The following is a 17,809-nucleotide window of genomic DNA, read 5'->3' on the forward strand; positions in this document are numbered from 1 at the left end:
TTTTGTTTGTTTGTTTTTTGTTTTCGCATTATGTGTTCTGGTTTTTGTTTTTTTGGTCAGTTGTGGGGCTTGAACTCAGGGCCTGGGCACTGTTCCTGAGCTCTTTTGCATAAGGCTTACACTCTACCACTTTGAACCACAGTCCCACTTTTCTGATGGTTAATTGGAGATAAGAGTCACAGATTTTCTTGCTCAGGCTGGCTTTGAACTTGATCCTCAGATCTCAGCCTCCTAAGTAGCTAGGATTACAGGCATAAGCCACCAGCACCCAGCTGTGTGTGTGTGTGTGTGTGTGTGTGTGTGTGTGTGTGTGTGTGTGTAAGTGTAAGTTCATTTTTAAATTAAATTTGCCCTTAGGAGTTGTGTTTGCCACAGCAGTGAAAATCTAACAGTACATAAGTAGAAAGTTAAGTACTCCCCACATCTGGCATATTTGTTTTTATATTTTTTTATTTTTTATATTTTTATAGTTGGTTGTATTTGCAAAGAGTGGGCAATTTATTCCTTCTCTGACTGACATGGATTTTCCTCAGAGGTGACAATCCCATGAGCCTCCATAGTTTTGGGCATCAGATTCTCAGACATTGCCCTCCCTTCAGATGACTTGGACCATAGGATTCCTTTTGTCTTGTGATGTTAGGAAGGATGGACAAGGTTTGGCTTCATCCATTTCACTGGCTCCACGCCTCATTTCCCATTGTCTTTTCTGGATTAAATGACTGCACTAAAAACTTGGAATCTCCTTTACCTTCTTTACCTCCTGCATTCGGCAAGGCTAGAGTCCTGTGGCTCCACACGGCACAGAACATCTTGTACATAACTTCCTTTCCTATCATCTCTGCCACCCACCCTGGCCCCAGCTTTCAGCTGTGACATAGCTGAGCTCTTCCACAGGAGTGTCTGTCCTCTGGCTCTGCCAGCTCATTCTTAGACCTATTGATGATTTTTCCTTCTCTATCTTGCATACCTTTCCTTCTCATACCTTGGACAACTTTTGTGGTTGTAGAGATTATTCCCAGTGTTACAATACATTCTTAGCCTCTGTTTTGTCTGGCAGGATCCTATAGAAAATGTACTTGATCCTTTTTGAGCACTTCTTCTCTGCTGTGGGAGTATGAAGGTGTACCTGTCAACGTGTGTCTGTGGTTGTGCAGATGTACACATGTGATTATGCACCTAGCTTCCTGTGCATGTGTGTGTGTGTCTACCCCCAACTAACTCTGATTCCTTTGCTTCCTACAGTGAGGGTTCCCTATTTTATTGACTTGAAAAAACCACAGGATCAAGGTTTAAATCACACCTGCAATTACTACCTCCAGCCAGAGGAAGACGTGACCATTGGAGTCTGGTGAGTACATGTAAGGAGTCTGAGAGCAGGGGCGCTGGCCTCTTTGGATTCAGGAAAGGACCCTGCTTAGCCCAGGTTATGTCTCTAACATGGAGCTTTGAAGTGTTGGGTGCTCATTTTTTTCTTCACTTTAGCTGGGAAGATCTCAGCTAAATTGGATCCCAATGGTGCATGATGATTTGGTGCCACACTATTCTGAGATTTTTTTTAAACAGCAAAGGTCTTCGTAACCAGATTGTTTTTAGAGTCTTATTTCCAAAGTAAATAAAAAACAAGCTAAAAACAAAGAGAATACAAGTAGAGAATCTCAAATGCAGCTTTAAATGTTACTTTGTTGTTGTTGTTTTTCATCTGTTGCACTTCTTAGAAGCTGGTGATAGTGGCATTTTCTAACGTAAATTTAAATTGGGTTTAAGTCTTATGACTTTGTGTCTCCTTGGACTACATTTTCCATGCTTTTTTGCATAGGTAATAAACGTTTTTACTGAACAGTTGGCTTCAAAACTGCCCTGCTATGGAATTTCTTGTTTTCTCTCAGAAGCAGCTCTGAATCATTGTTCTTTTATCTGGCTGGTTTATTTTTCAGTAGACATGAAGTCTCTTTCCGCTGTCTCAGAAACCCACTGTGTGTGTGAGAAGCTTATAAATGCAATGCTGTGAGTAGATTCCAAGGGTGGATGAGAGGACATTCGACAGTTCTAATGATAGTCCTTGGTAAAGCCCATAAAACGAGAAAGATTTTTATTCTTAATAGTTGATGCAGGAAGTGGAGTCTTTTGTAGCATTTTGATTTGATTTAATGGAGTTGTTGTTCCATGTCTATATGTGGGATTCCTGTTTTCTTTTCTTTCCTTTCTTTTCTCTTTCTTTTTTTTATTGTGATTAATAGAAGGGTTACATTATATTCACCAGATAGAAGGTGCATTACTTCACAAACATTGATACCCTTTCTCATGACATGGTCCCCATTTCCCTCCCCCCATCTTTCTTCCTTTTCTTCCTTTTCTTCCTCTCTCTCTCTCTCTCTCTCTCTCTCTCTCTCTCTCTCTCTTTCTTTTTTTCTTTCTTGTTGTTGTTGGTTGTGGGGCTTGAATTCTGGGTCTGGGCACTGTCCCTGAACTCTTCAGCTCAAGGCCACTGCCCTACCCCTTGAGCTACAGCTCCACTTCCCCTTTTCTAATGATTGATTAGAGATAAGAGTCTCAGTCTTTAGTGCCTGGGCTGGCTTTGAACCTTGATCCTCAGATCTCAGCCTCCTGATTAGCTAGGATTGAAGGTGTGAGCTACTACACCTGGCACCAGCTTCTTAAGGGAACTCTGCAAAGGTGTGAGTGCAGCCAGGGGGCCTTTCTCATTATCAGCTCAGTCCCAACCTTCCCTTCAGCCAGTAGCTGAAAGAGAGACCCAGGCATGAAGACTTTCCTGATGCGTAAGGGTGAGTAGCTCCTGGGCCTCTGACAGAATCCCCTAAAGGTAGGCTGGTTTTTGGAAGTCCCTTAACTAGCATTTTAAAAATAGACCTTCTGGCTGGGCATGGTGGCTCACTCCTGTACCTGCTCAGGAGGATGAGATCTGAGGATAGTGGTTCAGAGCCAGCCCAGGCACTAAAGATGGTGAGAATCTTATCTCCAATTAACCACTAGAAAACCAGAAGTTACTCTGTGGCTCAAGGGAGATAGGGTGGTGGCCTTGAGCTGGAGAGCTCAGGGACAATGCCCAGGCCTAGAGTCCCAGCCCTACGACTGACCAAAAAAAAATAGAACTTCTGTTTTTCCCTCTCTGTCTCCTTTCCCTCCCTTCACTCTCTTTTATGTCCCTCCTTGCTTTCCTCCTTTCTTCCTTTCCTTGCTTGCCTCAAACTCCTGGGCATAAGTAAAGGAATCCTGCCACCGCAGCCTCTTGAGTACTTGGACAAGTTACTAGGACATAGGCATGCACCAGTACACCATCTAAACCAGAGCTTCCTGATTGTATGAGAGTGATCCTTGTGGTGGCCAGAACACCCAAAATATGATTCTCATGAATGCATTGGATACGTTAGAAATGAAGTGCTGAATGTTAAGATAGGAGAAAACAAGGAATTGGCTATTCAATTTTGTAAAATTCATGTCACTGATATCTAAAATGAATTTGAGATAAGAACTATAGAAGACTTCAGACCTTTCGTAGTGACTAACAATATACCACTGGGCTTGTCTAGGGACAGGACAATTTGCCATTCCCCTCCTCCTGCCTTCTGTAGGTAGCTGGCTCTGCTGATCTCTGTGACAATTATCATCATGTGTAAAAAGGGACATCTGATGTTGTCATTCCCTCTTTTATCTCCAGGCACACCATTCCTGCTGCCTGGTGGAAGAATGCCCAAGGGAAGGACCAGATGTGGTATGAGGATGCCTTGGCTTCCAGCCACCCCATCATTTTGTACCTGCACGGGAATGCAGGTACCAGGTAAGCCCAGACTTCTTGGAGCAAACCGGCAGTGCACACACCCAGGCTTTGCCCCCCACTGCACTGAGGGTGACCATCCCCAGGACAAAGGCACTGGGAGAGGGTGGAAGGTGCTGAAACTCAGATGTGGCAGCCCTGTGTGCAAAGGTCCAGCAGGTCTGGTCTGCAGAGTGCTCCTGGCCTTGCTGCCTTGGGGAACCCAGGGTTGAGCAGCTATGGAAAGCTGTGTTTAGACACCTTACCTTAAGCTGCCTGGGTTGGGATGGAGGAAGTTGTTATTCTGTCCAAGGGACTGAGTTCTTGCAGCCAGAGGGCTGACTATTCCTTCCTCCTGTACTGTCACTGGGTGCTGGGGTTAGAGTGCATCATGAAGCCCATCCATTTCTTTCTTTTGAACCAATGTGTGCTGGTGTGTGGTTTCTCAGTGAGGATTCTGTGGTCACTCAGAGGAGGAGCGATAATGATTGTTGGTGGTGGCCTCAGGGTGCCCTCATGCTCCTGTCTACTTGCTGCTGGTTTTTCCCCTGGGGTAATGAGCAGGCAGGCCCTCCTTGCCTGTGAGATGGCTCTAGGATGCCAGCCAGGGCAGCCATGGAAGAGGCAATATACTTTTGGAAAAGAGACTGTAAGTGTTGAATAAGCAGCTAGAGAAGAAGCTGACGGCTGAAAGGGTGGGCACTTCATGGAGTGTACATGGTCATGTCTGTTTTCTCAGGTGGCCCACTGTGGGTGAGCTCTCTGTTCACAGTCATGACATGGGCAACCACAGAACTTCCTAACAAACCATGGGTTAAATGCACACTGTGGCTGGTTAGTTCCTGTGACTCTATCCTAGATACTTGTCATGAGTGGGTTTAATGGCTCCTTCAGGTTGGATTGAGCAGCAATTGCTTTCTACCCAGTGACATCCATTCTGTGCTGTTCCTTCTACACCACAGAAGGCTTCTGTAGAATGGGAGACAAGGAGGGAGGTGCATTTTCTAAGCAAAGCATTGTTTGAAAACCCCAGAGTCACTGTTTCTGTGACTGTTTCTTTAGGTCTCTTATAAAGAGCCAGCAGAGGGAGGCGGGGGGCCCCTCAGGGTCAGGCTAGGGTGTCTGAGGGGGCAGAAATAGCATTGAGAACCACACAAGACCTTTCTGGAAGGAAAGCAGGATTGAGTGAGTGTCTGCACAGCAGAGCCATACAGAAAGCATGTCAGAAATTCTTCAGAAGCACAGCCTGGGAGCCTTCTCTGCCAAGAGGAGAGCACTTGGTTACTGAGTTACGCATGCACTATGCTGTTTGCTGTTCTTTGTGCTAGAGCAAGTGACTACAAACAGCTCTTGTAACATCTTTCTGTAAATGAGAAAACTGTGTAGCTGGCTATGAATAGGCTCAAATTAGCCAGTCACATGCAAAGACAAAGCCTGCCAGTAACTTCAGGTTTAAAAGGAAGAAGGTGGTAGCTTTCAAAGGTTTGCCATCCCCTCCCACACCCTGACTCACTGTGTGTTTCATAACTTACCTGAATTCTGTCAGTTTCTACCTAAATCCAGTTTTTGTTGACTTGACCCAATTGCTGAAAGTCTTTTCTAATCAGAGTGCCTAGAAGGGACCCCAGGTAGGTACTCCCTCCATCAATCTGCACAGTCTTGGCATCCAAGTATCCTGAAGGTCCAACCCCATTTTTACTTGATAGGAGGAGTTTTGGAAAATTTAGAAATACTATCTTCCAGGGATAACTAAAAACATATTGCACCATTTCCTCCTGGCCTTCATCTCACACACACTATACATGTAAAAAGTATGATGAAGAGTGCAAAGATAGGAGAAGGACCTAGTCAGGCCACAGAGAAGCCAAGCATGTATGCCAAGCATGCTCAACTTCAGAAATAACTGTCCAGCTAAGAGGTATACTTCTAGCATTCAGGGTCCTGAAGCAGGATCTTAAGTTCAGCAGGATCTTCAACCCAGGCTGACCAGAAAGACCTCTTTCAAGAAAGGAAGAAAAGGAAGGGAAGGAAGGAAAGAAAGAAGGAAGGAAAGGTAGCTGTGATCAAGAGGCACTAGACGATTAGATAGACATAATTGTAACTCCTTTGTATAACCTTTTGAAATTCAGGGGGAAAATAATTGCCTGATAAAAACCCTAGTTTGTCAGGGGCTGGGAGTTGGCCATTAGTCTGTACTATGGTGAGAGGTTCTCCTAAAAAAGATTTGGCAGCCACATGAGGTCACAGTTGCACATGCCTGTGTCCAGAAGTGTGCCTCACAAGGTGAGCACTTGTCTGTTAAAAGACCTGGGCACACAGGTGAGTTAGAAAGTGGGAAGTTGCTCAGGTGATCAGGAGACTAGAAGAAGCTATTTGAGAAAAGTACAAGGAGCTTGTATAAGTTCCCCTGGGATGTAGCTTCCATCCACACAGCTGGGCCTTATAACCTGGGGAGCTGGAGTCAGAGGGAGGGGGTGAGACTACTGTGTTTGTTTGCAGGTATACATTAGCACTACTCATTGAAAATAAGAGTACACCTAATAATTAAGAAATCTTTCTCGAGTGCTTAGCCTAGTACTTCTGGAGACAAGCTTGTGGCCACTTAGGAGGACCCAAAGAGGAGGTCATGTGTCTACCCTTGGCTCTTCCCTGGAATATGGAGTTTGGGATTCCAGAGTCTTTAAGGATCAAACTTTATCCCATTCTGAGAAAGGGCGCTAACACCTACTTCCTGTTTCCTTTCCCCATGCTGCAGAGGCGGAGACCACCGAGTGGAGCTCTATAAGGTGAGTGTTTATGGCCCTGACGAACAGGAGCAAGGCAGGCATGCTGGATGGCCGTGCCTAGCTTGTTCTGTTGTGATTATTCCCCCTCTTATCCTCTTATGCTGCTTCTAGGATGATCTCCAAAAATCAGAATACTTTTTTTTTTTGTCGTGGGACTTGAACTCTGGGCCTGGGCGCTGTCACTGAGCTCTTCAACTCAAGGCTTATCACCCTACCTCTGGAGCCACAGCACCACTTCTGGTTTTCTAATGGTTAATTGGAGATGAGTCTCATGGACTTTAGTGCCCAGGCTGGCTTTGAACCTTGATCCTCAGATCTCAGCCTCCTGAGTAGCTAGGATTATAGCGAGAGCTATTGCGCCCAGCTAATACATGTAATTTTGGGAAGGCATTCGAATGTGTGTGTCTCCACATGGTCCAGTTCTAGGGCTTTTGATATATATACTCCAGGAGCTACACTGACTGCTGACTTGCAGATGTGGTAGAACGCAGGACTTAGGTCAGGTTCCAGGCAGGCTTAGAAGAATACCTGAAGGTAAAGAGTTACAGCTTGGGCAAAAAATACAACCTTTTACTTGTGTGTGGTTTTGTTCTTGCTCAGGGCCCTTTAAGTCTGGGAGCTTGAGACATGTGTTTTGTGCAATATCCTAGGTCTGCCTCCCTTTCTCCATCTTGGAGAGGTGTCTGCATCTGCTAACAGTGCCTACCCCTATGTAGGTCTATCTTGCTCTGTTGCTATTGGAGAGTTTATTCCCCCAAATAAATTGGACCAAGACAAGAAAGGCCAGGGCCCAAGAATTACCAGTTTCTATTAATAGAAATAACTCTAGCTGCACTGGTAGCTCATGCTTAAAATCCTAGCTACTCAGGAGGCTGAGATCTGGGGATGGTGGTTCAAAGCAAGCCTGGACAGGATAATCTGAGACTGAGACTTTTTTTTTTTTTGCCATTCCTGGGCTTAGGCTCAGGGCCTTAACATTATCCTTGGGTTTTGTTCAACGCTAGAGGTCTACCACTTGAGCCACAGCACCACTTCTAGCTTCCCCCCCCCCATGTATGTGGTACCAAGGAATTGAACCCAGGTCTTTGTGCATACTAGGCAAACACTCTACCACTAGGCCAAACTCCCGGCCCCAGTCTGAGACTTATTTGCAGTTAACCACCAGAAAACCAGAAGTGGTGTTGTGGCTTAAGTGTGGCCTTGAGTGCAGAAAGCTCAGAGAGTGCCCAGGCCCTGAGTTAAAACAGGAAGGAAGGAAGGAGGGAAGGAGTAAAGGAACCGAATCAGCAGGACAAAGGATGAACTAATGCAACAATGATACTCACTTGACACTGTGTTGGAAATGAACTATGCAACTTGGGGAGGGAAGTAGGAAAGGATAATCAAGAGAAAGTGAGGAAGGAGTAACAGTGTTTGAAAAGAACTCATTACCTTACTTATGTGACTGTAACCCTTTGTTCATCACCTTTACAATAAAGATTTTAAAAAAATAATAAAATTAACAAAAAATTTAAAAAAGGGAGGAAGGAAGAGAAAAGGAAGGAAGAAAGGAAGGGCAGGAAAAGGTGGTTCATACATGTAGTCTTAGCTACTGGGGAGGCAGAGATCTGAGACCTTAGGATTGTGATTTAAAGCCAATCAGGGTAGAAATATCCATGAGACTCTCAACTCCAGTAAACCACCAAAAAAACCACCTAGGCCCTGAGTTTAAGCCTAGGATTGACATTAAAAAAAAAAAAAGACTTCCCCTCTCCAGGTCTGAGACCACAGCTGTGCTGTGATGCAGGTCCTGCAGAGGGTGAGGCTGGGAGCGGACAGGAAGCAGCAGCTCCCAAAGCTGGGAGTAGTGAGTGGCCATGGGTGAGTGTATTGTCATGAAACCTCCCACATCACCTGGACACAACCCAACCAGGACATGGAACTCTGCTGGAGTGACAGTCAGCTAGTCTGTAAGGATTAAACAATAGGAGTCCAGAATTGAGCCATGGCTAGGTTGCAATAAGGGTCCTTGTGTAGGGTCTCAGTGTTTGGATGTCTTTGTGGGGGCTTGTGGGGGTTTGTCGTCTTATACTGAATGGTTAAAGCTCACTGGAGGCCAAGGCCGCCCTGAAGCATAAATAGTGTTTTCCTGGGAATTGGGAGTCATAGGCATCATCAGGCCTCTCAGCTGTCTAAACACCAGAACAAGTGTCCTTTCTGCATGGCTCAGTCAGGAGTCGGGCTGCACAGAGGTGGGCTTTATTAACTCTCTACTGTGTGCAAAACAGAAAACTCAGGGTGGGTTAGGGACTGTGAAGTTGCCAATCCACACCAGTCCAACTCTAGATAGGTTTGGCAGCAATCAAGTTGTCAATGCAGGACTCCTTGGATTTGTTGTCAGAGGTATGTATTTTTTATTTCACAGGTGCTGAGTTCCCTTGGTTACCACGTGGTCACTTTTGACTACAGAGGTGAGGTTTCTTTTAAGAGTGTGTCTGAACGCATGTTGTTTCTCCTGCTCGCATCTGATAGACAAGCTTGCTCTGAGAGCCTCAAAGCAAATCTGGCAGCTTGTTTTGGCTGTGCTGTGATCTGTGGTGACTGCAATGATGTCGAGGAGTGGGTCTTCTCTGTATGGACCCTGTGTTCTGCATTTCCTGACAAAGCCCATGGTGTGGACAGCCAGGAGTCTTTCCTAGGAAGGGAGGTACTGTTACCAGAACCCTCAGCATATGTCCCCAGTCAGAAATAGTTAATGCAGAAAATACCCTTTGTTCTTTTTATTGGATTTAATTATTGTTGAACTGTTAAAAATAGAAAAAACAAAAACAAAACCCATTGAGAGAGAAGATAGGTTTACTCTATCCCTCCAGTATGTGCCTTTCTTTTTAGAATGAGTCAAGGCTTGCCCCTGGGCAGATCAAGAATCCAGTTTGCAAATGTACTCTGAACATTCTACTTCAATGGACAGCAGAAGTAATTTGTATTAACAATAAGCAACTGTTTTAAAGGAATACTCTTCCATGTAGCCCTCACTTGAAGAGTTCAGAGGGCTGAAGTTTACTTGGCTAGCTTGTCTTGACCTTCTGGAGAAGGGCTATGGTGCAGAGGCTCTCAGGTAGATGGGTGGGGAGATGGATGCCAACAGCATGTAGTGGTTATATTAGTTTATTTTGCTTCTGTAATAATTGTCACTATGTTTCTTTAAAAAAATTTGCTGATTTGTCATATTGCCTTTCTGAAGATTAGAAATCCAAAATCTTTAGCCATTGGGCTGTAATCAAGGTGTTAGTGGGGCTTCTGGGAGCTCTGGAGAGCACCCACTGCCTTGCCTTCCCAGGCAATGAGGCCACTGTACTCCGTGGTTTATAGCTTCTCCCACATTCAAACACAGCCTTGGCCTTTTAAGTCTCAGGCTCTATTGTTTGGACCCTGTTGTCCTCGCCTTCACTTATAAAGACCCTGGTGGTGGTGTGGGGTCAATCTGAATGATTTAGGGTTATCCTCCTGCCCCTGCTGGAGTTTAGCACATTAGTAGTCATTCCTTCTGCACCCTTAATTTTCCTGCCATGTTCACCAGCTCCAGGATTCAGATGTGGCCATCCTTAGGGAACAGACTTTGCCAGCCACAGTGAAGGCTCTCCCATTGGAGAAAGGTCCAGCAGAAAAAAATCCAAAATGAGATGGACCCTTTCAGCCCTTTCTGAATGCCAAAAAACTTTTACTCTTCCTGCTATCTGCCAAGACCAGACAAAGAAAATGAATCACCTCCTTATTCCCATGCACTCCTCCCCCATTTATCTATCAAAGAAAGTCTTTGGTGTCTCTTAAGTGGTGTGGGAGACCACCCCACGCCACCTCTGACTTCTTCCTGTACTTCTGTCTTTCTTCCTTCCCTCTTTTCTTTTCCTCCCTCTCTTATTCACTCTTCCCCTCTGTCTCTCTTCTCATGTTCCTGTCTCCCACAAGCCTCTGGGATCTCTCTGCCTCCCTGTCCTCTGGGGTTTGGAAAGCTGGGCAGCATAACGGGTTTGCTTACACAGCAGAACCAGCTCTTTTAAAGCTTTAGGAGTTTCAGATCATTTGATGATGACTCACTGCTGAATTGCTAGAAAGATCGTTGCACTGGACCTTTTCTGGAGACTACAGAGAAGTGCTCTTGGGGAAAAATAGACTTGCCTTGAGCCTTTAAATCCTGCTGCTTCCCACACTGTCCTAACTCCTCACATCCTGTCCTGGCTTTTCTGTGGTCTTTTGGCAGGTGGGGCTGTCATCTGCCTGGCTTGTTAGCTCTCTCCTGGGCTGTCCCCATCAAGCCTGTGTTGGGAGGTCAAGAAGACAGAGGGAAAGAAAGCCTGGCCTTGATGCTTGTGCCTGTGGGTGGCACTGTCAGGGCACACCTCTGAGATTGTGGGATGTTGTTTTGTTGACTGTTAGTCATCGTCCAGATATGCAGCCCACCTACTTAGAGTAATGGGGAATCTCTGATTTGTTCAGACAGCAGGGGGCTGGAGCGGGGGCAGAGTCATCCAGCCCTTCTGCCTCCTTGTGCTAGTACTGAGAAGAAATGTGGTCACGTCCACTCTCCCTGACTGCCCGCTGCCAGTAGCCAACAGCGTGGAAGGGACTGTACTCTCGTAGGCCACCTCCAGCTCTGCTACCCCGCCCTCTGGAATTGCCCTTGACTTCCGCCTCCTGCTGTTCCCCTTGCAGGTTGGGGCGACTCTGTGGGAACACCATCTGAGCGGGGCATGACGTACGATGCACTCCACGTTTTTGACTGGATCAAAGCTAGAAGTGGCGACAACCCCGTGTATATTTGGGGTCATTCCCTGGGTACTGGGTAAGAGCTCCCAGCATGAGGTGACCTTACTGGAAAGTAGGCCTGGGCAACCATCCAGTCTGGAATCTGAAGCTCGTCTCAGCCCCAGCAGTGCAGGTCCTCTGTCCTGGGTGGGGGTAAGAGTCCTCATGCCAACAAGTAATTTGATGGGTAGTGGAGAGGCAGGTATCTGCAGTGCTCACATTCTGAGGGGTTCTTGTTCTAGAGCATTGTTATTCTGGGATGCACCTGTGTCTATGACAGCTGTCTTTGGAATGCATGTGCCGGCTGTCTGTCCAGTCTAAGCTTGCAGCACAGGTTGTAAGCAGCTTGACACTTTGGAGTGGGGAAGAGTTGATTGTAGCCTGTTTCCTACATCTGCCAAGAGAGGAAATGTCTTAATGTTCCATTTGTGGGCAGCCTGGATGCTTCTGCTGACGCAACTCCAGAGTGTTTCTAAAAGGAGCCTGGTCCCCAGCAGCTGCCCTCTTCCTAACGTCCTTTCCTTCAGTTAGTAGCTGGGTCCTTCTTGTCTCTTGCTCCTAGGAAGGCTGGCATTCCTAGGCTGTTCTAGGCCAGGGCCACCTGTCCTGCAGGGAGAGTAAACAGTATCCTCTAGGACAGCCTCTGTGGAGGGAGTCTGCAGGACCTACCACGTGTCATCTGGGGGTAGCAAGAGGTCCCTGGACCTGGTGAGCAGCAAACACTGTGTCCCTAGAAGGGGTCTAGGCAGACCCTAGCTGACAGGGTAGTCCAGGTGCGTCATCTTCCTGGCTCAGCAGCGTCCTCGTTGATGCTGGGGATGGACATATTTTTCTGGAGGACTACCACCTACAGCATACCTCAGGGGCAGAAAGTGGCTGTCATTGCCACATTGTGGGAGGAACTGACGGCTCACCCCATTACCTTCTTGGGTCCCACAAACATTATTTAGGTCATAACTTACCACACACACAGACACTTTTTTTTTCTTTCCTCCAGAGTGGCAACAAATCTGGTGCGGCGTCTCTGTGAACGAGGTAAGGGAACTGTCCTGCTGGGTGCTGCCTCATGGCAGCTGACATGCCAGCCGCTGTGGCAGATTCTTGCTGAGCAGTCTCTGGTGGATGGGCAGCCCTGGTGGCGGATGGGCAGTCGTGGTGGCGGATGGGCAGCCCTGTGATGGCATAAGCTGGCCAGTAAGGGTGGGTCTTGGGTATGTTCCCGCATAGCATTCCCAAAAGCCATCTGGGGCTCCCTTGAGGGAGGGGACCAAGGGATAGGAGGCCTGCAAAGGAAGATTCTTGAGTGGAAGAACCGAACACTGGGCTTCCTGTTCCAACCAAAGTTTTTTATTTTTTTTTAAATTTATATAGAAACACCTCCAGATGCTCTTATACTGGAATCTCCATTCACTAATATTCGAGAAGAAGCAAAGAGCCATCCATTTTCAGTGGCAAGTACATGATTTTATTAAGAACAGTTATTAAAATATGAAATTAGGAATAAATAATAAAAGCAATAGTTATAAAAGCATCTGGGCACTGGTGATTCACATACATAATCCTAGTTACTCAGGAGGCTGAGATCTGAGGATCACAGTTCAAAGCCAGTCTGGGCTGAAAAGCCCAGGAGACTATTGCCTCCAATTAACCACCAAAAAAAGCCATAACTGGAGCTGTGAATCCACAGGTAACATGCTAGCCTTGAGCAAAAAAACTCAAGGACAGTGCCCAGGCCTTGAGTTCAAGCCCCAGACCCCCCCCCCCCAACACACACACGCGAAAGAAAGAAAGGAAAGGAAAAAAAAGTCTAAATATTATTCTAATGAATATAGATTTTCATTAAAAACAAATCCTAGTTCCAGACACTGACTTGCCTGCTTGCTGTGGTTGTTGCCTGTGGGTGATACATGGTTGTGGAGCTCATCCCAGGCCAACAGCTAACTGCCCTGGTCATTAGAGGAGGAGCGGATGGGTGACCCCCGCCTCTCTCTGCGTCTTGACAGGGCTTGGGCCTGGGCTGTGGGAATCCAGCCTTCTAGTCATGTATCATGTTGAAGCTCTCCTCACTGGGGTTTGCAGGGTGGATGGTCCCCACCTCTCCATCCCTTGCCAGGGTGTCTGAAACCTTGGACTGTTCTTTTAAAAGACCCACTGTTCTTCTCCAATAACCATTGGTGACCTGGTCTCCATGTCTTCCATCTGCCCTGATCGCATGCTGCTCTGCTATATATCGGCCAGAGGAGCCCTTTATTTCCTTTGATTTTTTGGAAGGGGAGGTGGGTACTGCTTTTCTCTGAAATCATAGGAAACCAGCTGCGGTTTCTTACCCTGTGTCTATGAAGTCTGGTGTCTGAGCTGGGTTCTGGCTGCTGCTCTTGAGGTATGAGGGCGCCATCTGCAGGGCAGTCCCTGCCATAGCTGGCCTGTGGGACCTTGGGATGAATCTTTCCCCAGCTGCAAAGCCAGGGGTAGTGTAGAGGTTTGGGGGCAGAGGGGGGTGCCTCACAGCTTTACTCCCTTAGAAATGAGGTAGATAGACTCGTGTAAATTCCTAAACTGCCTGAACTCTTGATATTAGTTTTCTTCACAGGTATCTTAACACTTATAAAGGTAGCTTATATCTTGTTTTCAGATATATCGGTTTTTCCCTGGATTTGACTGGTTCTTTCTTGATCCCATTACAAGCAGTGGAATTAAGTTTGCAAATGATGAAAAGTAAGTATTGTGGGGGGGTGAGTAATTTTTCAATTCAGGAAAACACTAAGAACCTCCAGGATGAGCCTCTGTAGTCACATAACCAAGTATGATAGGATTCAGGAGATATGGCTGTTCTTTGAGAATACACCTTCGTGGGGGCGGAGGGGTGAGGCATGGATCTACACGGGAAATAAATGAAGAGTTTTAAAGACTATAGAATCGAAGCAATATTAATATATGTGTGCACATAGATGTTCACATACATACACACCAACCTCGGGGCTTGAACTTAGGGCCTAGGCACTATCCCTGAGCTTTTTTCCTCAAGGCTGGTGCTCTTACCACTTGAGCCAATTCTGACTTTTTGGTGATTAATTGGAGTTAAGCATTTCATGGACCTTCCTGTCTAGACTGGCTTTGAGCCATGATCCTCAGATCTCAGTCTCCAGAGCAGCTAGGATTACAGGCATGAGCCACTGACACCTAGCTTACAATAACACACATTCTTGCCCATGTAATTGTTGTTGGTTAAAAAAAATCAACTGTTTGGCTTACTGAAAGGATCTGGAGCTACTGAAATTACTGATAATTCTAATTTACTTATAAATATTAAGAGAGTGGCCTAAATATCATGGATACCAAAGAAATTAAAATATTGACAAAATTTCCTAAGGAAGTAAATTTAAATTTTATTATAAAAATGATGTACAGAGAGGCTCATACTTTTTTTTTTTCTTTTTTGGTTGGTCATGGGGCTTGAACTTGGGGCCTGGGTGCTGGCTCTTTTGCCCAAGGCTAGTGCTGTACCGCTTTGAGTCACAGCACCACTTCCAGTTTTCTGTGGTTAAGTGGAGATAAGGATCTCACAGAGCTGGGTGCCAATGGCTCACACCTATAATCCTAGCTACTCAGGGGGCTGAGATATGAGGATCATGGTTCAAAGCCAGCCCGGGCATCAATTAACTCAGAAAACTAGAAGTGGCACTGTGGCTCAAGTGGTAGAGCTGAAAAGTTAATGGACAGCACCCACTCCCAGAGTTCAAGCCTCATGACCAACAACAATAACAAAACAAAGAGTCTCACACACTTTCATTCCTGGGTGGGCTTCCCATCACAGTCTTCCTAGGGTTACAGGTAAGAAGAGCCAGACTGCACTTTTTTTTTTTTTAAAGTAGTGCTAGAGATGAAACCCAGAAACTAAGTATGCTAGATAAACATTCAACCACTGTGCTGCATCTTCAAGCCCCCCCCTTTTTTTTTTGATGGGTCATGGGGTTTGCCCTAGGCCTGGGCATTGTCTGTGAGCTCTTTAGCTGAAGGCTACTGCCTTCAGCCAAGCCCCACTTCCCATTTTCTAGAGGTTAATTGGAGATAAAAAGGTCCTTTTGTGCCTGGGCTGGCTTTAAACCTTGATCCTCAGATCTCAGCCTCCTGTGTAGCTAGGATTACAGGCATGAGCCACTGTGCCACCAGCAAGCCTTGGGCTTTTGAGGCAGGGTCTTGAAATATAACTCAGGCTGACCTTGAACTAGAAATCCTCCTGCCTCAGCCTCCTAAGTGTTGGGATTATAGGTGTCCAACTCTGTGGCTCTCTTTACCAGCATGTTCATAATCACATTCAGTTACAATGTTTTTTTATCCCATATACATTATCCAATTTATAAATATAGTTTTGTAACCTTTTTTTTTTTTTTTTGGCCAGTCCTGGGCTTGGGCTCAGGGCCTGAGCACTGTCCTTGGACTTTCTCAAGGCTAGAGCTCTACCACTTGAGCCTCAGCACCATTTCGGGCTTTTTTTCTATGTATGTAGTACCGAGGAATCGAACCCGGGTCTTTGTGCATGCTAGGCAAGCACTCCACCACTAGGCCAGACTCCTGGCCCCTGTTTTGTAACTTTTAAAGACTATATGACTGGCAAAAATAATTATTCTCAACCTTCAGAAAATATGCAGGGCCAAGATCTGGGGGAAGGAATTGATCTCTGGATTTGATTGATAACCTGTGACATAGTGGAGTAGATGTAAAGAAAAAAACTAAAACAATTATCTTAGTGCTGGAGTGAAAAGAAACCCATCAGACTGTGGGCTGTTAAGCACCCAGGTGAAATGTACCCTGCCTGGGTGAGGGGTCCAGGGGACCCACCCTCTCCATGGCCCCCATCTCTCCCCCTCCTCCTCCCAGTGTGAAGCACATCTCCTGCCCGCTGCTCATTCTGCATGCTGAGGATGACCCAGTCGTGCCCTTCCAGCTCGGCAGAAAGGTGAGTGGCCTTGCCCAGCAGGGCCTCCTCATGGCATAGGCCTAGGTCCCATTGACCTCGGAACCTCTGTGCCCTTCTGCGTCACCTCCAGGCCACCTGGGATGGAGCTGGGAGGTCTGACAGCAGAGTCAGGACTGACGCCAGCCTCAAGAGGGAGGAGGGAAAATAAGCAAATGGGTCCTTCAGAGGTACACAGCACCAGAGCGTGGTGTGGGAGAGCCCTTCAGTCATGGACTGAGGATTAAGAGCCACTGGCTGGGAAGAACACTTCCAACTTCATTGTGGGGTGGCAGGGGGCAGAACGTGATGCAGAAACGTTTTTGCCATTGGGATTAGACTGATGAAACAAATGTGTCATGCCAGCAGTTTCAGCATTTGCTTTTTTAATTTTTAATTTTTAATTTTTTGCCAATCCTGGGCTTAGAGCTCAGGGCCTTGGACTTTCTCAAGGTTAGAGCTCTACCACTTGAACCTCAACACCACTTCCGGCTTTTTTTTTCTATGCATGTGGTACCGAGGAATCGAACCTGGGTCTTCGTGCATGCTAGGCAAGCACCCCAACCCTAGGCTAAACTCCCGGCCCTCAGCATTGGCTTTTGCTGAATGCCCTTTTTCTGACTTTGCAGTCAGGAAGCAGAATGGATTTGTGGGAAGGAATCGGGTAGAGAGCACTGAGTGGGGCCCAGGGAGGGGCAGGGGCACTGGGGGATATGTGGTCTCCTTTTGCACACGCCAGTTTGCTCCACGGCTCAGGGTAGGCTCCACAGATGTACAAAAATTAAAGCCATGTGAGAGGACATGGCGCTGCCCAGCCGGGCACTGCTCAGTCCCACATGCCCTCAGCAATCCTGGAAACAGAGCATGGCTGATAGGTCTTGACCCAGGAACCCAGAAACACACACCTTGCGTCCCAGGGCCCTGCCTGGCCACTGCACTGTTCTTGTCATCAAGATTGCCCTGGCACCAAGCTACTGCCCTGAAGAAGAGCAGTCTGGGAGGTGTGAGGAGAGAGGTCAGGAACGGTGGGCTCGCCAAGACCCTGTCCCCAGGGTCCCAGGCTGTGTCCAGCCGCAGCTAATAGCAGAGCCCGTAGACCTTGGTCTGTTCTTGGTGGGAAGCGCTCACTGAGGAGTCTTAGTTGCAGGGGAGACTGTAGGGGAGTCTGCCTTAGGCCTTACGCTCTGGGTTCTCACCATCTCTTCCTCTCTTCAGCTCTATAATATCGCTGCACCATCTCGAAGCTTCCGAGACTTCAAAGTTCAGTTTATCCCCTTCCACTCAGACCTTGGCTACAGACACAAGTACATCTACAAGAGCCCTGAGCTTCCGCGGATACTGAGGTGAGACCTTGTCTTCTGACCTGGGCAGAATTGGGTATGTTTCAGCCACTGAGGAGGGGCTCAGAGGGGTCTTGTGACGTGGGTTCACGGTGACAGAGTTTTCATTGACATCACAGAGGAGTTGGAGACAGTTTGTCTGTCCCTGGGCTATTTCATGCTTAGGGTCTAT

The 17,809-nt window shown here is 46.8% G+C and overlaps 1 protein-coding gene across 1 annotated transcript in view; it reads left to right on the forward strand.

Annotated features, from left to right (window-relative positions):
• Nucleotides 1-17,809, forward strand: part of Abhd12 (abhydrolase domain containing 12, lysophospholipase) — a 77,495-nt gene that overhangs the window by 58,183 nt on the left and 1,503 nt on the right. Inside the window, exons 3-12 of the mRNA XM_090351899.1 lie at nt 1,243-1,348; nt 3,677-3,796; nt 6,528-6,558; nt 8,963-9,008; nt 11,251-11,380; nt 12,341-12,378; nt 12,715-12,794; nt 13,976-14,058; nt 16,222-16,300; nt 17,513-17,640. Coding sequence (XP_090208025.1) covers nt 1,243-1,348; nt 3,677-3,796; nt 6,528-6,558; nt 8,963-9,008; nt 11,251-11,380; nt 12,341-12,378; nt 12,715-12,794; nt 13,976-14,058; nt 16,222-16,300; nt 17,513-17,640 — 841 coding nt within the window. The remainder of the gene's footprint in view (nt 1-1,242; nt 1,349-3,676; nt 3,797-6,527; nt 6,559-8,962; nt 9,009-11,250; nt 11,381-12,340; nt 12,379-12,714; nt 12,795-13,975; nt 14,059-16,221; nt 16,301-17,512; nt 17,641-17,809) is intronic.

This window comes from Megascapheus bottae, chromosome 18, assembly GCF_031878675.1.
Source record: "Megascapheus bottae isolate mThoBot1 chromosome 18, mThoBot2.hap1, whole genome shotgun sequence".
Lineage (NCBI taxonomy): Eukaryota > Metazoa > Chordata > Mammalia > Rodentia > Geomyidae > Megascapheus > Megascapheus bottae.